The sequence below is a fragment of the Leuresthes tenuis genome, unplaced genomic scaffold (genome assembly GCF_036924035.1).
Source record: "Leuresthes tenuis unplaced genomic scaffold, fLeuTen1.0.hap1 SCAF_5, whole genome shotgun sequence".
Classification (NCBI taxonomy): Eukaryota; Metazoa; Chordata; class Actinopteri; order Atheriniformes; family Atherinopsidae; genus Leuresthes; species Leuresthes tenuis.
The window spans coordinates 31,091,201-31,113,289 of record NW_027325359.1 but is presented as its reverse complement, the minus strand read 5'-3'; the positions used below and the strand labels follow the sequence as shown (position 1 = coordinate 31,113,289).

At 42.5% G+C, this 22,089-nt stretch overlaps 1 protein-coding gene across 3 annotated transcripts in view; it reads right to left on the bottom strand.

Annotated features, from left to right (window-relative positions):
- The window catches only part of znf423 (zinc finger protein 423), a 157,932-nt gene extending 138,071 nt beyond the window's left edge, over positions 1 to 19,861 (bottom strand). For all 3 annotated transcript variants that reach the window (XM_072386659.1, XM_072386661.1, XM_072386660.1), the window contains exon 1: positions 18,677 to 19,861. In XM_072386659.1, coding sequence (XP_072242760.1) covers positions 18,677 to 18,716 — 40 coding nt within the window. In that variant the 5' untranslated portion in view covers positions 18,717 to 19,861. The remainder of the gene's footprint in view (positions 1 to 18,676) is intronic.
- Positions 19,862 to 22,089: the final 2,228 nt, after the last annotated feature.

The window sequence follows — 22,089 nt, the reverse complement described above, 5'->3', positions numbered from 1 at the left end:
GATCACACTCCAGATAGCTTCTTGCCTTGACCGTGTCCAGTTTGCATAAGAGGGAGGGGCCTCACTTCGTGGTTAAGAAACGTATTCAGATTATTAAATGATTTTATTCTCTTAACTAACAGATTCTAACAGAGTCTGAGGGGTGAGCTCTCCACTCCTTTTCGCTCTGCACAGACAAATGTAGAAGCAGTCAGTCTAATAATCTTATTGTATCTTATTCTCAGATGACACAATCATTTTAAGTTCGCTATGGGCCGGAGGAGCCACTTCTGTCCATCATACAGAGATTGATAACTTTAAGGTCTGGTGCGAGAGACATCATCTCATCCTTAACTCACAAAACCAAGAGGATATTGACCCAAGAGATGTGGGAGTCCTGTGGTGATCAGAGACAGCAGTATTGAGCAGGTTAGCTCTTATAAGTACTTTTATTGATAGTTCTCTGAGATGGAAGGATTGTGTTGGCTACTAGTGTAGTACAATGACAAAAAGACTTCGGAGGCCTAGATTGTTTGGAGTGAGCACAAAGATCATGACTATTTTTTATGATGCAGTACTGGGAAAAATAAGATATGGAGTGACAGCCTGGTGTGGCTCTCTGTAAACACAAACTCAAGAAACCGATGAAAATAAGCATGAAAGTGATTGGCAACGATATTTACCTGTCTCTCCCATCTTCATCTAAGAGTACTGTTGTAAAATTCTGACAGACCCTTCATATATTCTGTACTCTGAATATGAATTATTACCATCTGGGAGACGTTATAGGGCCATCAAATATAAGAGCAAGCATTTTAAACAGTCGTTTCTTCCAACGTTTGTTGCTCTGCTGAACAAACAACTTGTTTTTTATCCTTTTATGGTTTCTTTTGTTCATTTTTTATTGTTGGGGTCAATAAAGTTAATTTAATCTTATCACCTCGCAACTCACAATCACCCATACCATATAAGTGTTCTGCTTTATTAAACATCTCACTACAACCAAAATCATACCTACAGTATCTTCAAACACATGCATTCCATAATTTAACATGTTTTTTTTTTAACTCTTTACATACTTTACATACTGCTGCAGGAAAACAGGAAAAAGCTGCAGTGATTTATTAAAACGTGTGCAAACATAAAAGTAAATACAGTATCATGCAGTAAAGTAGTTCTCCAGGCTTCTTGCCACTGATTTTCAGTCCACTTCTTGTGTCATTTGGCATAGCTCACCCTTTTCTCCCTGTTTCCCTTCCTTAAGAATGGCTTCTTGACAGCCACCCTTCCATGGAGACCATTTCTGATGAGGCTTGGGCCAACAGTAGATGGATCAGCTGAAGGTCCAGATGCATCTCTCAGGTCCTGTGTCAGGTCTTTGCTGGACCTTTTTCCTCTTTCTTAAGGACATCACTTTCAGATCCTGTTCATCTGCTGTAGATAGTTTTTTAGGCCTGACACTTCTTCTTTTGTCCTCCACTTGTCCAGTTTCCTCAAATGTTTTAAGGACACACTGCACACCATGCTGAGATATGCCAAGTTTTCAGCTAATAGCTCTTTGGGAATCACCTTGTTGCTGCAGAAATCCTATTTTCTGTCTGTCAAACTGTGTTTTCTTTGCTGTTTTTCATAGATGCAACTAAAGAAATGGGAACAAATGATGTGTCTTTGTGACAGGCTGCTGGTAACAAACAACAAATTAAAATTGGTTCTTTGCTAAGTTGTCTGTTATGTGTAGATACAACACAGGTACAAGGACTGGACTAAAAATTAGTGAACAAGCAGCCAATGTCCACTGAACTATGTCTTAATATCACTTTAAATGCAAATATGAGGAAAGTCGAGCGAGAGTGGTGGCAGAGAAGGACCTGTGCCATGAATCAAAGCTTTTAGTTTCAGACAAGCGATGATTTCTACAAAGATTTTCTGCTTTTTATACACGTACAAGTCGAAATTAGGATGAAAATGATGTTCCAGTGGTAGCTGGGAGTGTTTAATATATAAGTCCTAGCCGTACTGGTAGCTCTGCCTCTGATAAAAGCCCATTTTTTCTGATGAGGCTGTGGGGAATAGAGTGTGTTTTATTAGCCAAGCACACATAGCTTTATTTAGATTCCCACATCCTCCCTCTGTCCCCCTCAGAGACACACACACCGTTACTGTGAACCCTGCACACACCAGGGGGCCTGTGTGGTGGGGGCGCATGTGGATGTATGTGTGTGGAGGGTTAGGCATGTTTAAAGTCGTGTATGATTAAAGGAGGAAGGGAGCGGAAGTGTGTGTGAGAGTGTGTGCCACACAGTTGTTTTTAGGAAAAAACAAGCACTCAGAAATCTGCATGTGATCATCAGAATATGAGGGGAAGGATGTGCGTCTGTGAGGTAAAAAGCAGGGTGTTCAAGCATCCAATTAATGGTTTTGCCACTGGTTTGTGTTGCTCCTCCGCTTTAATCACACTTCCCTTCACACTCTCTAGTTAGAAATAGTAAAATAAGTCCATTATCAGCCCTAAATCACTTGAGTTAGTTTCATAGAGCCTAAGACAGTTTCCTGCGTGCAGCAGGCTGTTAAAAAATGCCGGTTTGAACGGAGACGAATTCTTTGCGGTGTCTTCATACGTGTTGCTATTTACTGAACATCCTTTCAACAACCTGGCAAGCCTGCGTGTAACATGGTCTCACACACACACACACACACACGCAGACAGGTGTGGTGTATCTGTAGGCAAGACTGATGACTGAGATCAAACAGTCTGCTCACTCCAACACGTTGCAGACTCAAAGCACAAATGAAAACCCTGAAGCATCATACATGTATGAAAGTGCGTGACACGGTGCATGGAAAAGCTGCGGGGGATCCTTGGAGCATCTGCACACACGCAGACAATATTCAGCCTTGCTTTTGCAAAAGCTTTGGTTGCCCCTGAGGAATCTTTGTCAAACAAACGTGTGTTTCAGGGAACAGCAGAGTGGCGTTTTGATTGAAAGGGGGCTTTTCTTTGAATTGAGGTGATCTTCTGTGGCCTCCTCATGGGACACACTCCATAAGGTGATGTTTTTACTTAATGTCTTTTTCAATTAACATCAAACTAACTTTGCACTAAGGTTAAGCACAGTTCAGCCTATAATAACCCCCCAACTGATTCTAATACTGTGACTTAAACAAAGAAAACAAAAAAACAGAAGGATGCGAGTTTAATGTTCACATTTTTCTACAAAGGTTATTCTGTAGTTGTTTCGTTGTTTGACTGGAGTTATCTTTGTTGTGTTCAAAAGCACTGCTTCATCCTTTTTACTGTCAACACACACTAAGCCAAGACAGCAAACAAACAAGAGTGCCTATTAATTTCACAGTCCCAGTGAATAATCAGATGCAAACACACACACACACACACACACATTAAGGGTAACTTCTACATTACAACAGCTGCAAAATGAAACAACAGAACACTCCTGTCTCTTTTGTAATGGGATGCTATGGTTCATTAAGCATACAATTATACCAGGATGTCCACAGTGACAAAACGCACACACACACACACACACACACCCCCACACACGCACACATTTTCATGCATATTAAAACAGAGCCTGATATGCAACGTAGAATTTACCAATATATAAGGATTCAAAGCTTTAAGGTTTCTTTCTTAACCATTTGAAGGTGTTATTATGATTAATGCATCATCTATAAAAGAGGAAGGCTGATGTTTTTATGCTTTGTTGTTCATCAGAGAAAATCAGACAGGAGGGAGCTGCAAAACAGCAGCAGATGAATTAAGTTATGCATCTGCATCATGATGTTACCATGTACAAATATTTACACAGTCGTTGTCGTCATTAATTATCCACATGCACACACTCCAGCAAAGATAAACAGCACACCTCCATCATTTCCTCCTGTGTTTCCTACCTATTTTCACTCCTTTTCTCTCTTATTTACTCTGCCATTTTCCTGCTATTGTTTCTTCACTTCATCTCTTAACTATTCCTGCTTTGATTGCTGCTCACCTTCTACGGCTGGTTCTCACTTTTTCTTTTATTTCTACTATGTCCCAGTCTTTCTTTCCCTTCATCTCTCCTCTCTCATTTTTGCTTCCATCCATCTTTGTCTCTACATCTCTTCTGTCCCATGAAAGCAGCTTCACTGAGAAAATCCTTTGTCTTTCTTCCTCCTAAACAACACATGCATGCACGCAGAGTATCAGGGCCATTTATTCCCAAAGCAGCCCAAGGCTCTGGTGTTCCCAGATCTCTTTGACAAACGGGTCACTGTGGCCAATCATGCATTGGCCAGGCAGCCCTTGGAGGCGGGATGTGGGTCAATGTCGCCAATGATAGGTGGGTTCTTTTCCCAGAGGGGTAAGCTGATTGACAACTGGTGCTGGATACGAGTCAAGAGGGTAATTGTCATCTGACTCTCTCCCGCTTTATCTGTCTCTTCTTATTTTTCCTTCATGCCTCCTCCCTTTCTTATGTCCCCTCTCCAAACCATTTCCAAGCGCCCCCCCCCCAACCAGCTTTCTCCCCGTAGCTCCAGAAGGACTCTTTCATTGGCTGCCATTCCTGTCCCTCAGGTACAACTTTGTGATGCTACTGGCCTGGAGCTGATGCCAATCTACATCCCCAGCCCACCCCCAGGGATTCCCCCCACCCCAACTTCAATGGCCTGTGTCAAACACATACAGCCACAAACATATCTAGTCAAGGGACAGGGACAGAAGCTGATTAACCAAATACTTTTATCAGCAGTAAAACTGCTCTCTCTGCCTGCCTGCATTCTGCACAAAACAGCCTTAAAACACACACACACACACACACACACACACACACGTCCCAAACACTGAGTCACTGGCCAGAAACACCAGGCCAGTCAGAGGTTTGGGACCGTGCGGGTGTGTGTGCACGTATGCTTTTGTTTGTGAGCATGTGCTTGTGTTAAGGGACAGAGTTAGCAGAGGGCTTAGATTTATGGCAGAGAGAAAGAACAACAACCACACAAAGCCTGGCGGACAAGCTCCATTGCCCTCTCTATCTTCGTCTTTCTGCTGCTCTTCCTCTCATCATGTCCTCTTTCCACCCAAAATGTGTCTATCTGATTTAGCTAAAGGCTGATCCTGTGTTAAGCTCATGCATCTGTCAGTCTGTCTCAACACTCAGACGTTTAGAGTTTGCAGGTGCGGCGGTGAAATCAATCACAGGTTTGAAAATGACCGGCTCCTTCCCACTTTACAGTTTTATTCAATATTTCCCACTGGTATTTTAACACTTATTTGTTGGCGTTATGCGCCATCTTTTTTTTTTTTTTTAAAGTATTTGCTTTCCTCGTACGGTTCATCGTCCATTAGTTTCCCTCTTTTCACTCTTGCCTCCCACATTCTTCATGCCTTAAAGCATCTTTTGTTTTTTTCTGTGTATGAGGTGGTTGCAGTTGTAAACCACGCTCAAACACAGAGAAAAAAACACACATGACAACGCTTTCTTACCTCCTCTTGTGCACTGATCGAGTCAGCATACCAGTGGTTTGTGTGAAATAATTAACATCGTAAGCCATCATCACAGATGTAAAAGACTTTGTTTTATCTTTTTATCCTGTTCTATTAACACGCACATCTGTAGTTAACAGAAAGCACACATTCACAGCAAATAAGAGAGGCACATGCACACACGTGCACATACACACATACTCAAGACAAGCGCAGAGTTGATGTTCAGGACCAAACAACACAGCTTGAGATTAAAGAGCCTCTCTGATCTGACATTTGTTTTTCTGTCTGTCAGAGAGTGTGGCGGGAAGAGGAATCAATAGAAGAGACGTGTGGAGGGGAAAAAAAAGAAAAGGAACGAGAGTGAGGAGTAAACAGGGAGCTGGGGGGAGGAGCAGGTTACAAAGACAGAGCAGAAAGAAGGGAAGAGAGAAAAAGAGAAGGTGAGGACAAAATCACTCGTGAAGGAAGGACGAGAGGTGAAGGAGGGCAGCGAGGAGAAAAGTAAGCAGTAGGACAGAGAAGGAAGGAGAGGGCAGGAGAAGGAGAGGGAACGCATTCCTCTGGAGGACCTCCACTCTGGGGAGGCCTCCAGAAATAACTGAACTAGAAGTTTCCCCAGCAGCATGCACTCACCAGTACAGACTGGTACACGGGCTCAGAGTTCACCATCAGAACAGCGAGATGAGATGAGACACCATGTGAAGTATAGCAGTTACAGTTCATGCATATTCTCCCACACACATACATACGGGGCATGAAGAAGAAGAGCAGACAGGGCTGGAGGGTGGAAGGGCAGGGAGGGGTACATAATTGCCTTCTCTTGTAGTACAGGCTCGAGAGTGCTTTTTGACTGAAGACACCAATTTCACGCTAAGGCATTATTTAGCTTGATACAAACTTGATTAGGCTTTACGGGAGCAGAGAGTTAGAGAGACGGAGAAGGATGGAGAGGAAAAGGGAAATAAACAGCTTTGTGTCATGCTGCATCGCTGGCGGACAGATTAACTCACTCGTCACGCTCCTTTTGGGAGAAGCAAGAAAAATATACAGACCAGGCGTGTGCGCTCATTGTTTGTTTCAACAGACTTACAATCAGATGTTTTATGGCCATTTTCAAAACTAATCTTCTAACTCACTCTATCAGATTCTGCCTTTATTTTTTCCATATTTAATGTAAAACTGGAAATTCTCAATGAAACCTTCAAAATAAAATGCACAAGTTGTTTTCTTTTAAATAATAAAGCAACAGATTTTTAAAAAATGAATAAATAAATGAGCTGGGAGACAAGTTAAATATGACCCAGAGTTTCTTTATGTTTGTTCAAAGAGATCCTCATCCCAATTACCAAAGTTCATTTAATGATAAGGCTGCAGGCGGTGTGCATTTAAACTCCAGTTTCACACTAATTGCTCTTTGGTAGAGTAAACTCATGATGATGTCAATAAACAAGAAACGTTACAGATGTTGTTCTCCTCAGCTTGTTTGACCGAGGGAAGGAGAGGAGATCCCCAGACTGCTTATCAACTGAGTCTCAGGCAGACAAAACTTCTGCATTTTTTAAGGTGGCCAGCACTGACCTATACACACACCTTCACACCAGTCTCATCACGCAATCCCTTGCTCTCTTTCTGCTCCACCACATTCTCAGGTTGGCATTAAGCTTTTATAGGCGAGCAGAGAGGCAGCAGAAGACGCCACCTCACCTCCTCCTCAGAAGCCCCTTCTGACTTTTTCTGAGCGACTTCATCCAGTTTTGACAAATTGTCTTCCTAAGAACTGTGGCTGCCAGCATCCTTTTTTAAAAAAAGTCAGAAACCATTCAAACTAAACCAGATTTCAGATATAAAAGAGAGAAAAGCTCTAAATAAAGTGCTTTAAGTTTTGTGTAAATCTGCATCCCGTTTTAATATCAAACAGATTTCTCCTTGTCTCTCTATGTTGCTCTTTGAAGACCGTTCCTGCACATCTGTATGTGTTTTAATGATGTTTCCAACATGTGTTATTTATACAAGAGCTTAAATTCTGTAAACCAGCTGACGTGCACGCTGTGGTTTAGATATTTAGAGAAGAAATAACCTTCTGCTCTTTCTGTACACGGTGACGTCGAGCACAAATTAAGGCAACATAAAAGCAAAGATTTGAGTCTTCCTCACTCATGAAGAACTTCTATGATGACGACATAAACACGTGTGATGTTTGTGTCCGTCGCGGTGCACGTGACGCGACCTATCCTGCGGTCATGAGCGCCGATCTAACCGAATCCGATTCATGTCAGAGCCAGGGCCACCAGAATCAGGGTGAAAATGTTCCATTTCCGGTCACCGGCTAAGCAATTCAGTCATTCTGAGTGCTTCCAAATGATCATTTTGAACTTATTTGATAATAATCTGTAGGTTATTGTAGCTCATACTACACCAAAGTTTTCCCAAAAACTTAAAGATTCACAAAGCGGTGTGAGACAGACTTTTATTTCTACTGTATAATCAGATTCCATTTTCTTTGAAACAGCTTCTGTGATTTCTTTTTTGAATGAGAAACCTCTTTTTTGGTCTCGCTGTCTTGCTTTTTCACTCTCTCCTGCTCCCACTCGCTCCATTGTGTGTCTCTCAGCAGGGTGCTTTTGCCTTTTGACTGGGAGGTGAAAGGAAAGGAGTTAGAAAAACCAACTGAAGACTCCAGCACTAAAAAGAACCCTTGGTGGGTCTATAGTGGTGCGCGCTACAAAGACCCGGCAGAGTGCTGGATAAAAAAGGAACACAACACAAGCAGCTTGTTCTGCTGAAGCCTTCACGCTCAGGGGACAATGCACATTAGTTGGTTTGTGTATTTGCACATGTCTGTGCAATAAGAAAATGGCACATTGGTACATGTATTTATGTATAAATCATGTGTATTTTAATCTAAAAATGGTAGAAAGAGCTTTTATTTCTTTAAGCTTTTCAAGAAATTATGCTCAAGAATAAAGACTGCAGACTTAAACATATCCAGTCTCACACCTCAAAAGACACGGAGCAACATGTTTTCCAAGACGAAGTACAAGTTCTGCAACAGAAAATCTGGAAGAACAATTATTTAGTCTGAAAACAAGCCTGGAACAGTGACTTTTGACCTGGCCTAAGGCTCAAACTCAGGAGGTTAGACGAGGTCAGAGCAGAAAGCACAAAGCTCACACACTCAGATTCCCTTTTCCCAAAAGTCACCCTTTCATCAACAGCAGAGTGTGTCAGAGAGAGTGGGAGGGTATCCCAGTAAATATATTATGCATCAGCCAGGTGCGCATAGGGGAGCTGCTAATTGCCCCCACCACTAATGTTTAATGTACAGAATAGAAAGACGAAGGGAGGAGAGTAGAGAGAGAAACAGAGGGGAGGAATGAGTTGAAGTGGGTGGAGGACAAATGGGTGATGGAGGGAGCTAACAAGCAAGTAAAGAAGAGAAAGTTACTCTACCCATAATGAGAATGCACGTCTTTCATGTTCATGTCAGCACCAGAAACCTAAAACAGGCTTTTTGTCTTCCAGAATTTGATGACCAAATAGATACATTTTCAACAGAAATTATTAGAGTAAAAACAAATAATCAGAGAGATGACCCCATACCAAAGCCATCCTGATTCACATCCAAATGGAGCTGGTTCTTTTTCTCCCCGTCCTCCAGCTTTCCAAAGAGATTCATAAAACTCAACTTAGGAATATTAAAATAATAATAGAATAGGAAGCGTTGGAGTCAATATTTGCTATGACCCCCTTTATTCCTCAAATGTTTTAAGGACACACTGCACACCATGCTGAGATATGCCAAGTTTTCAGCTAACAGCTCTTTGGGAATCACCTTGTTGCTGCAGAAATCCTATTTTCTGTCTGTCAAACTGTGTTATCTTTGCTGTTTTTCATAGATGCAACTAAAGAAATGGGAACAAATGATGTGTCTTTGTAACAAAGTGCCTAAAGATCCAATTTAAAATGGCTTCTTTGCTAACTTGTCTGTTATGTGTCGACACAACACTGGTTCATCCCTTGAGTTAGGAGCCTTTTTTCTGCTTGAATGATTCATGGGTCAGAGTTAAGTGGCTTAACAAAGAAAAAACACATTCCTCTGAAAATGCTCAGGTACAAGGACTGGACTGAAAATGAGTGAAAAAGCAGCAAATTTCCAAAGAGAAAGTCTGAAAGACCTGCAGAAAGCTGGAGAACTATCGCTCGCGACCACTTTAAATATTACAGGAAAGTCTGGCTGCTTGGAAGAAAAATATGCAGTACACTGTCATGATTTATCTGAAAGGCTAAATTTGTGCCCAAAACTGAAAGTAATCAGTAGCTGTTCAAGCTAAAACGAGCACAAAAGACAAAGCACAAGACAAATTAAACACCATAAACAAAGCAGACAAATGTGCTGCAGGCAAAAAGTCAGCACCAAACAAAGAAATAATCTTTTAGTTGGACGCTCTAAGAGATGCTGACACACATACACACACAGAAATGTTGGAAACTTAGAAGGGCCCATGTCCTCTGAGATCATCTAGTGGTGGGGGGATTCAGGCTTGGCAGGCAGGGTCTGGATTGACTGCGTGGGCGTGCATTTGTGTGTATGTGTATAGTCACACCAGCATCATCTTTCTCTTCTTAAAAACCGAGGACATGCACCAAGCTCAGCCACACTGTGCCTGTGTTTGCGTGTGAATGTGTGTGTGTGTGTCTCTGAGGGGGTGGGTGTGTGTTAAGGTCCAGTGAGTTTGCGGCTGATAAACGAGGCTAGCTAAGCCGCTACAATGGCACAGTGCAGGCCCATGACGCCCGCCTCTCCCACACTCTCACACACACATGTGCACAGCCACACCAGGCCGGCAGCTGATAAGGAGTTGTGGCTGGCATACACACACCTCACAGAGGGACTTCACCCATTTCTAAACACGCACACTTCATACAATAAAAACCAAACCAAGCATACCAGATGATATGACCTTCTCTCATCCATTATTTTCTTGCAAAAGCAATTTTTTTGCTTTTTGACCTGATGAAGACCGATTTGTTCAGAGGTCATTACATGCCGACTCACACTCCCTGTTCACGACACTTGATGTTAAAACAATTTACAAAATCTTTCAACTGTTATTTCTAAGTCCCATCAATTTGTTTAACACCAAAATTACATCAATTTATCATTTTACACCGAAATTAAAAAACTTACATTTTCAGAAATTAATTTCTCAAATAGTTTTTTTATTTCTTGCCACTCTGTCGTGCATAAAATATTACAGAAGCAGATCCTGCTAAATATACCTTAAACCTTCCTAAGAAGGTTAACTTCCTAAATCTCTCCATCCAGGTATATCCCATTAACTTGTAAAAAGGGAGTAAAAGTCAACAGATGGTTCTAAATGCAATGCAGTCCACAACATTTTCCAGCCCACTTTGACCTAAATTAGAGGAAGATAATTTGACCCACACATGACCCCTACATGATGGTCCTCTGAGGTGGTCGAAATCTGCCCCTAAAATTAATCAAACTTGCTTTGCCAGTCACTTTAATGCAAATATCAAAACGTCCAATGCATGGTAGTAATAGTTCCATTCACAAATGTCACTTTAAACTTCACTGTGCAGAAAAGAAGCCTGACGTTAACCTCGTCCAGAGGCGGCGTCCACTTCTCTGGACTCGGAGGCATCTGGGATGGACCGTCACACGGTGGAAACGTGTACTGTGGTCAGACCCATCAGTATTCCAGATCTTTGTTGGAAGAAATGGAGCAAAGAGCAAAAGAAGCTTCCAGACTGCTGTCAGCAACCAGTCCCTGCAGCCAGGCTCTGTGATGGTATGGGGTTGGATCAGGGCCCTCGGCAAAGCTCATTTCCACTTCTGTGATGGCAGCATTAATGCGGAAAAGTTCACTGAGATTTTACAGCAACATATGCTGCCTTCAAGGCCACATCTTTTCCTGGGACGTCCGTGCATTTTTCAATGTAAAACCACATTCTGCACACATTCAAAAGGCATGGCTGAGGAAGAAGAGGGTACTGGACTGGCCTGCCTGCAGTCCTGACCTGTCCCCAATGGAGAATGATGGAGAACTTTGAAACAACCACCCCCCCGCACTGTTGCACACCTTAACACGTGTTTGCAGGAAGAATGGGACAAAATAACAGCTGAAACTCAGTATACTGTATCATCAGTACATAAAGACACACTGATGATACATATCCAACATCTAAAGTGAAAATTAACACAAGACAAAAAGAAACAGAAGTCAGTGAGATGCACAGTGTAGCTGTTCTTATAACATGTACCATCTCTATGAAACACCATCAAAAAGCCACAAAACAACTTTTAAGCTGCTGTTACTCTGTTGTTCATGTTCAGTGTTACTTCCAAGTGTTTGCTGAACAAAGATAATGTCGAGTTATTGAGGATAATATTGCATCAGGATGGTGCTTATAATGAGAATTCCAGCCCAAGAGGGCCCTCGCTTCTATCAGTTTAGGTCAAACCCAAGTATTACTGATAATATGACTGCTTCGTGTTGCAGTTTGTTAAAGATGCCAGTGTGAACAACACCATGAGCCTAAAACTGGAGCAGCTAAAAGACATTCAGCCATATATAGTTTCTTACACCTGAATTTAGTTTTCTCTCTCAAATAAAAAAGACATAATCTACTTAGGTATGTTCTACTCTCCGAGCTTTCAATTGTGTGGTAATTTGGTTCTAATTGAGTGCAGATCCACATGAGTCTATTACATTCAACGCATGGTACCGCTGCGCTCTACCAATCACCAATTACATTAGCTTGTTTTGTCCCATTAAAAAGAAAAAAATAATAAACAAGCACCAAAAACTCAAATCCACCCCCTGCCGAGGAGTCAATGGAATTTCCAACAAAGCTTTCAGAGGGCCATTTAATGGTTCAGCAAGCCTTAATGCAAAGCCACTACAGGCTTTTATAGACGACCTACTCAACGTGCCTTTACGTGTCCTGAATGCAACCTATAGATGCACCAACACTGATCAGACATGACATGAAGAAAAGCAAACCATTTTCACACTGAGATGTACCTGAAAAATAGCACTGTTGTCTTCATGTAATCCAAGCCACATGTGTAGTTTTATAAGAGTCAGTCGCCCTATGAAAGTCTTTGTACTCTGCCAAAGAGTGACATTATAAACCCCTCTGATGGTGAAGCCAGATGGGAAGAAGGAGGCAGTAAGAGAACAGACGATAGAATGAAAACTGTGCTGTAAGGCTAGTTTCACCAGCATTTACTCAAACAGAAATGCTCAGACATGAACACACAGCCCAGTGTCAGAACTGGTTTAGATGTTTCACTTTGCCTTTGTAGGGAAATCAGAATCACAATGGATTAAACTGGTCTGTAACTTGATTATATTTCCAGTCAATTAATCTCTACCCACATTTGCTGGGTTCGCAGCTGTTAATTTTCTAAGTCTTGAGCAGTTAACTGACAATAATTTTAACTCCAGGCAATGAATAATTACTGTCCCAGAGTTTATTATTACATTTAAGTGGCATACTTACAGGAATAACCCATGTTTCATAAACCCAAGTAAGGTCTTTCAGTTTGTTGATCAAGTCCCTTTTTCAGCACATATACGAAGCAGCACGAAAACATCTTTCATCTTCAAATGTTTCTGTGTTTCTGTGTTGCCAATTACAGACTTTTGTGGATTAGTGTGCAGGAGATCAATGGTTCCAGACTCAACCTGTGCTTCTTTTACTACCCTCACACTCACAATTCCTTCCTTTACTCCTGCAGTCTCATCCGCATATGGTAGCGGTTGGGCTTCAAAAGCACATGGTTCGTGCTGGAATAAGTGTTTGATCTACATGCTTAGATCTACACGTTACAATGTTTATGTCTGTTACAAAAATCTATATGGCTATATCTTACACATTTCAACCTTGGTGCTCAGCAAAAATCTGAGCAGGGAAATAGAAACAAGTCCTTGTGTTAGAACAACTAAAACCCATATGAACACCCTGATAATGCTGTTGGGGTGCATATATATTCCTCTTGTATTTAAACAGTCGTTTGGACTCAATCTGATGTCAGCGCTCTTCACATTCTACATGGTTCCCGTCCCGGCTTTGACCGAGCAGTAACAGAAGAAGTCAGCACACTGAAGAGGAGGAGGATAACAATAGAGGGGATGGCAGGTATAACCCATAATGTACAGAGCTGTAAAGCTGTCCAATTCACCACGCAACACGGTTCTAATTTAAAGGTAAATCATTTGTCTTTGTTTTGGTCTACATGTGACATCATGGGTCAACCAGAAAAAGCCTGTTATCAACAAGCTGAAAGGGGGCAAAGTGCCACCCATTGTGGCCAAGTGAGGCATGTTTCCATCAATAAATCTATTCCCCTCTCAAGTTTGTATACTGGGACCAGGAAAGGAGTCCAATTAAATAGCCGAACCGAGCTGTAACTGTATTTTGACTTATCTTTTCTTGTGGAAATATTCTGAGTTACTTATCGGGCTTAAAAGAAGCAAACAATACTTCATTATTCCACTGACAATTTGTTTAGCCTGGAAAAACGTACTCAAAGTAATGATGGGTGGATGAAAGTGAAGGACTGTAATGAGATGAGACAAAAAGAAAACAGAGAGCAAAAGAAGAAGAGAGGAGGAGATCGATTGGAAATGTTCTCATCAACCCTGAAGAGCTCAGCTCAGCACACAAGCAGCAAAGCCAACCTCCACTTCTCCTCCACTTGTTTAAACTGCTCATTTGGTTCCAATGACTACAAACAAAACAAATAAACCCTAAAAACTAAGTGCTCCCTTTCTCTTCCCTCTCCAATCCTCCTGCTCTCCTACATCTCCCTGTCACATGCGCTCAACTACCGTTTAATGTCCTGCAAATGAAGCGGATTTATTAATGTGTAATTAAGTAATAATCATCACTACATAATGCATGAGAGACTCAAGGGGCTGAGAGCTGAGAGGCAGAGAGATAGGATAGCGAGTCTGCCGGAGCAGACACAGAATGAGATTTTTGCTTCCTTGCCTCACTAAAGGCACACATTAAAAACGGATTAATCCACTGAAATAATATTTTGATAAGAGAGAAGCCGTGCTCTTTCATTTCTTTCTCCTCCTCGCCCCTCCTTTTCTCTCAACCCACCAGCTAGTTTCATGGCCCATCATCGTGTCATTAGTCCGTGTTCAATTAACAGACTGAGATTAGTCCTGTCCCCTCACAAAGCCTAATCACTGTCAAGGCTAGAATGGTCAAGGAAATCCATCAAAAGAACACAGTCGCAGTGGTGAAACACAAATTAAGAGGACTGGTTTTTTTAATGGCTGTATTGAGTGGAATTTACAGTGGCTATGCTGTTTGATTGCACACATATAAGTATAGCAGATGTACATTTAGGCAGCTGGTCACAATTCTGAATAGCTAAGTTACGGACGGAACCAATAAAGTTGAAAATCAAACACCAAACTCAGATTTTAAAGCAAGATTAGTGTGTAAAAAGAGAGACAATTAGAACAATGTCAAGCTTTAGAGAGACTTGAGCTCTCAGAGAACTTGTCTGGGAATATGTCAGCTGGTAAATATTTCACAGCTTTTATTTATTCTGACTTTTCAAACCCCGTCCCGAAAATCAGCAGCTGTGTCACGTAGAAAATTAAAATAAGCATAATAAGAAGGAGGAAGCTATCGTTTTCTGTCAGTTTATAAGAAATGGAGGTTTACAGGAACAGTGGAGGTCAAACTGACCAAGTTTGCAAATCTTAAGGTCAGATTTAAGAGAAAGATTCAGAAAATTCTAAATCAAAAGGTAACTAATACGTTTCTTAACAAGCCCAACGTATTCCACTGCGAACTGATGAGGTTAAAGCATTATGTTTTACCCCAAGGAAAGGGATGTTTGGAGGAACAAAGGTGAAGAAGCTTAGAGCTGAATCAATCATGCTTTGGGCTTGTGTTGCAGCCAGTGGAACGGGGAACATTTCTCTGGCTGAGCGAAGAATGGATTCAATTAAACACCAGCAAATTCTGAAAGCAAGTGTATGAAAAAGCTGATGAAAAGAGAACACAAAAAATCCCCAAACGCCAAATTAAAGCTGACCAAGCTGAAGGTTTTAACCTTAAAATCATTCCAAATCTATAGCGTGGCTTCAAAACAGCAGAGCATGCAAGACGGTCCAAGATCCTGCTGAAAAAGAATCATTTTCCAACAAAAAAATGGGTGAAAATATCGCCCCAAAAACAAAAATCCCTTGCTCGCTGTTATTATTATTACAAAACAGAGCGCCCAAACTTTAGCTTCAGATCTTTTTTTTTATCTTTTTAACAACGATAGGAAGAAATTTAAAATGTATGAATATATATAAAATTGTGAGAAAAATGATACAGCTTCAATTTTTTGTGAAAGCTGGCCAGAAAGAACACAATCATTTCATGAAAAATAAGTGCGTAACTGCTGCCTTTATTATCAGCTAAAAAGAATTTTAAAATGACTTGATGATATACTGTGAATCATGGCCTGAGAAGAAAGGGTTTAGTCTGTGTTTTACCTCTAAATCTCCATGATATTTAATAAACATTGTTTTATCTCCACCAAACGTCATAAATGAAAACCTCACACAGAGAGAACTTTCTCATCTTAGAGGGGAACACAGTATGAAAGAAAAAGTAAAGGTGAAAATGTCCTCGTCTTCCTTATTCAGATGAATTCTGACAAATTGGAGCGGTGATAAAAGATTGAAGCATCAGCCATCAGTTTGATGCAAAGGGCCGCTGTGAGTCTGAGCAGATCTGCAGCGGGAGGAATGGATGAGGTGGGACTTTGTGGCTCTTTGTTGTTGTTTTGGTATGCCTGGCTGGACAGTAAGCCAGCCAGTCAGAGTTGGGTGAGCAGGTGAAAGACAGGAGAACATGAAAACACAGATATTCCCCCGGTGATGCTCACCTCAGCCTGGCCTCCCCAAACACCTCCCCTCTCCCTACCTTTTACCCTTCACCCCCTCTTTCTCCTCCATCTTCCCCCATTGCCAGGTCTTGCCAAGCTGTCAGAGGGGCAAGGTGTGGATGGGAGATAGCAACACGCATGTACACACACACAGATGAGTACACAAAACACATGGTGCTTATGCAAGCAAGACAACAAGGGCTGCGTCAGAGTGGTGGTCGTCAGCCTCAGCTCTGCTTTGCTCTGCTTCGCTTGGCTGCCTGACTAAAGCTAAGCTCTGGTTATCCAGGCTGCCGAGACCTGGCGGCCTTAGTGACATACACACACACACAAGCCTTCATCTTGCGAGCATAAACGCACACAAATGCACACTCGCAGAGCAACGACGGAGCAGCAGCGGATCGACAGATTCACTGGTCCACGGTGGCTGACTTGTGCTCTGACAAACTGCACAAAGTATCAACAACACTGCAGCGGGGGGCCATAACAACTGACTTCTTCCCATCTTTCACATACTAATTAGACAAAAATCAACCAGATATTCAGTTTGATTTGGCTTCCAGGCATCAAGGCCAGGAGTTCTTTTCACAAATAACCATCAGAAGAAAGAACCAAAAATAACATCCATCATTAATAGGCAAAATGCCAGACACATAAAACATGTTTTTACTGCTAATTTAAAGCCAGTTGTTGATTAAAAACATAAAAATGTGGTCATAACCGAAGCCAGGACCACATCTTTGTCCAGGATACTCACAGATTCATCCCAAAGCTAGTTTACGGTTTGAGGAACCTCTTTTAGTGTCCATAAAATGTCCACTTTACAAGTTGCATTAAGCATGAACTGTTATTGGACAGCCATATTTATTCCACAGCATTTTTTATTACAAACACAGAGATGGGTCACATGGACCAAATGAAAACTAAAACCGACTTTACAGCAGATTCCTGAGGAGGCTGTGGAATCTGAGGCCTGTCACTGCCAATCACGTCCTCCTGACTACAATAACCCCGCTTGCTCGGACTGAACCATAAAACAACAGTTTTAACCTGTTTTCCTGCACATGCAGCTGACAGTAATACATTTAAAAACCACCAACATACCCCCCCGGGACACAAAAACACGTTCTGTCAGAGCTTCCTGCGCAGGACATATCCAACTGGAGGCTAAATGGATCGCACCCTGCCTCCGATGAAAGTTTCGCATGTTGGAGACAGATGATGCGTCCAATCTGATTAACAAAGTATGAATAAGTGTCAGAAATCTGCGTGCTTCCACGACAGTCCCAGAACAGAAAAGCCTTCATGGTCTAGGAAATGGGGGAAGGGTGGTGACCACATGGTCAGCCAGTGCCATTGCCCATCTGGGTCCCATAAAGGAAACAAGGAGGCCAAGGACACCACATGCCCCCCATGCATGATGCCCACTCACCCGTGCACTGCAATGAATACCACTTTATGATGATGGCGGTAACTTGGGCCTCATTTTGCTAAATTAATACTTCTTTCAAACTATCCCAATAAATTCTCACTTACATGGAAATCATCTGCAGTGTTGCACTTTTAAAAATTAAGAGGATTAAAGTTCCACCTGGTAGAAAAAGGGAAAATGTCCATAAATATTTGATCACCTGCATATTATCCGGTGCATCTCCCTTAAGAGAAAGGCAGAACATTTGGATTTTGGATCATTTTTCTCATCTTTTTAACGTTGGACTTGGACGATACTCAAACTTGGAGCAAAACAATCAAATTCCCTCAAACAAAACAGGAGCCCACGGACTGGAGGAAGCGCGTTCAGCACCATTATTGAATTAATTCAGATTACAGGAGCCCATTAGGTGGACTACAACAAGTTGGTGCAAAAATCACGAGCCACGCTGTCAGAAGAACGCTCCACCCGTGTTTCATCCTGACCTGATAGTGAGGCAGCTCATTGAAAACCATTATCCGAACAGATGAATCAAACTGCAGCTCTTTGGTTATTTTCTCATCACGGTGTGACAACCTGACACAAGCGGCACACCGTCAAATGAACCTGCGTAAACAGGTAAAAACAATTAGTGAAGCCACAGTACAGCTGAGCTGAAGAAGTAATTGTCAAGGTGTGAGACTGAATTCGCCTCCGATAAGTAACTACACAGACTGCTTACAGTCCTTTAAGGGGAATAAAATCAAATGATCAAACACAAGGCTGCAGAGTTGGGCATGAAAGCCTGGTCATGCGTTTCCTCACCGCTGAGAAAAGTGTTAACAAACCAGCAGTTTCTTACCTTTAACGGAGCGCGGTTTGGCCTGTTTTCTTCTGGACATCTCTGCTTTCGAGCAGCTCTCTTAATCTTTCTTTTTCTTTAATTGTTTTTGTTCCGTTCCGTGTTTTCAGCTGACCATGCAGGCGGACACGGTCGGGTTATCTGTCCTCCTCTTCCTCCTCCTCCTCCTCCTCCTCCACCACCACTTCGCTGCTGCTCCTTCGCCTGTTGCAATGCGGCAGCTTCAGTCTCTGGCTGAGAAACGACCGTTAGTCCGGCGACAGCAGCCGTGCAACACCGGGACTGAGGCGGCGTGGAGGCGACGCTGCGCTCCTCCGGTGTGTCTTCTTCTTCTTCTACGGTACCGGAGACTCTCGCAACCTGTAGAATAAACGGGAGCAACTTCCCGGTTTTGCAAGCGTCTCCGTCGTTGCCGCGACGCCGACAACCTTGGTTTGTTATTTCTTCTCTCTCCCGCAAGCGGTTTGCTTTCTCTCTGACCTGTGCGCGAGCTGCCACCCACGCGCGTGTCAAACACCTGAGCAGGTCCCGCGGTGCGTTAAAGAAAAGTGACAGCGGCAGCGTCCGAGTGAGAGGTGGCGATTCCACGGAGGTGCGTGACGGTCCAGGTGAGGAGAGGCGACCGAGAGTGTTTTTTGGGGGGCGAAATCGGCTCCTTTCCCTGCGCGTGTCTCGTCCTCTTCTTTAGTTTAGGGAAACTGTTTCAGTCTGTTTTGTTTTCCTTTTGCCTCCAGGAGCCGAACCGAACCGAGTCTCCTGTGTTCCGTCCCGCTATTCTACTCTAAGCTGTGGTGGTGGTGGTGATCTGGTGGCATGGACATTGCGCTCTTGCCCTGCATCTCCACCCCGAAGGGAATACTGCTTTTACTACCCACGCTTTCTTTTTGTTAATATTTCCCAAGTGCGGATGTTTTAATAGATGCCTAATATTTCAACCAGCCTAACCCTTCGCTAGCCTCTGTCTCCCTGCTTTTTCTTTGTCCTGACTCTGGCTACCAGTCTCCCTCCTCCTCCTCTGCCTGCCTCTGCTGGCGGGGCTGCGGCGCAGACACACATAATAAAGCCAAAGCAGGCAGTGCTTGGCTGGAAATGTAGCCGCGTCCCAGCAGGGGGATGTGAGAGAAGGGTCCCGGCGGGGGAGCGCTCTGATCCCGCAGGGAGCAGCTCGGCACAGCCCGGGTTGGCTGAGGCAGAGAGGCAGGAAAGAGACAGGCTGGGCAGGCGGAGAGGGAGGGGAGGCCGGGACAGAGTGGGGCAACAGCGCCCAGCTGTGGCCAACTGGCGCAACTACACCAGGGACCGGAGAACACAGGGAGGAGGCAGAGGGAAACTGTGGAGTTGGATTCAAGTGATGTGTGGAGGAGGTTCAGTCGTTCATTTATTCTGACAAATGAAATGAGGGCTGTTGATCGGTATCAGTTACTGGCCATCTCTCAAAATATTTTGATAACATTGTGCTGTGATTAATACTGACAGGACACAGTGATGGGCGCAGAGGTACAGTTTTAGTGGTGGAAAACTTACATTGTCTTCTACAAATTATAGTTTGCTTCCTTGATGTTAATTAAAGTTGAAGCAAGTTTTGGATAAAATGACAGCAAATGTCCAAATTGTTGCAGTTACCAAAACCTGAGGTCAACTGTTTGCTGCATTAACAATAAGAATAAATAATAGAACTGTATCTACATCCGGTCCCAGGGTTGAATCGACACATGCTGAAATTATAAACTATTTTTTCTAGCAAAAATGTTCTTGAGTGGGTTTAAATGTTTTGGGGCCAAACTGCAACTCAGTCTTTTCATTTTATAAGGCATCAGATTTTTAGAAGGGGTGACAGGTATGGGCTGCAAACTGACCTCAGTTTAGCATCTAGACTCAAAGCCGTGTAGTTTGGCCTCTTCGTGCTGCAATCAGCAATACCTTCCCTGGAGGAAGGAAACAAAATGCAATAATCGAGATTGCAATGCATGTTGCCTAAGTGCCTGCTTAAACCATTCAGCGAGTGTCCCATGCCATGTGCATTCCTGTGTGCTCACAGAGAAAGCAGTGCATCCCTCAGCCTTGTTTATGTGTGTGTTCTTAGCTTATTTTCTTTGCCTGGAACAGTTTTAACTTTTAATACAGCAACAAACTGTGTTCCTGAGCCCATGAGGTGATTTCCACTACAGAACCGTGTCTCTGAACTCCATGTGGGTCCAAAGATCTGGACTGGATAGGTTGAATTAAACTGAGTGAAAGTATAGCCTCTGGATATGTGTCTCATTTTTAACAAGGTCCCAAAACACATTTAGAATAACAAAATTACAATAACAGTTCACTTAGAAACAACTCAAGTTAATTCAGTAAATAACATAATGAGTCTACAAAATAATTTAAGGATGATAAAATATGAACAGATTGTTTGACGATATGGAAGTAAAGTAGAACGAGAGGAACTAAAAGACGACAGAGCTAAAACAAAAACTGGGGGATTTTGTTTCAACCTGAAGGAGCTTAAATTGAAATGAGAAACTTCTCTCTAAAGTTTTGGAGCAAATATGATGTTGTATACGTAGGATTAGATATTGTTTTAAATATAAAGAGCAATTTAAATGAATACATAAGCTGAACCCTGCAAAAATACCTCAAATTATGTGAATTAAGAATAGATTATTAAAAAAATCCTCAAATTCTTTGCAATGGTTTGTTAAAAAACATTATTTGAAGGTTATCTTTTCCATAAGCCTGCTTATGGCAGACAAATGTCGGCGATCACAGGAAAAATGGCCAAAATGTGAGGCAAATCCAGGTTTTGTGTGAGCGCTTCACATTTCGTGGTTTGTGAGACTGACTTGAGGATGTGTCCTAATATCTGACCAGATTTCAGGATCACTAGACTGAGAAGCAAAAGGCAGTGAGAACACAAGAGACAGGGTCAGTGGACATAACAGGAAACCCGGGAAAGGGAAGTCACAAACATAATGGCAAGCGTGGTGTAGAAATCTGGTATTTGCTTTAACATTTACAAGAAAACAAGTAATATAACAGACTCAAGAAAAAGAGTGTGGAGAGAAACGATCAGCTACCTTCAACAACCTGGTGAGCCGAGAGAGAATCAACGGGAGCCTCTTGTGTGACAGTGTAACGATAACGACGAGAGACAAACATGTCTGCACGACCGCAGCTTGATAAAGATCTGACAGACCAGCCAGGGCTTAAGTCTGATGAAGAATCTCGTAGTGTGTGACCTCCTACCGCAGATCATTTGTAGTGTGAACACACAAGGACTTTAGACGTCCAGATCACAAGAGAAACGCATCGTCTGGTGTGAACAATGCAACGAAAAATCAGATCATCTGAATTTGGCTTAAAAGATGCAGCTTCTCCTTTTATACCCAATCATGTTACTGACTTGCTGATAATTAACATCCTTG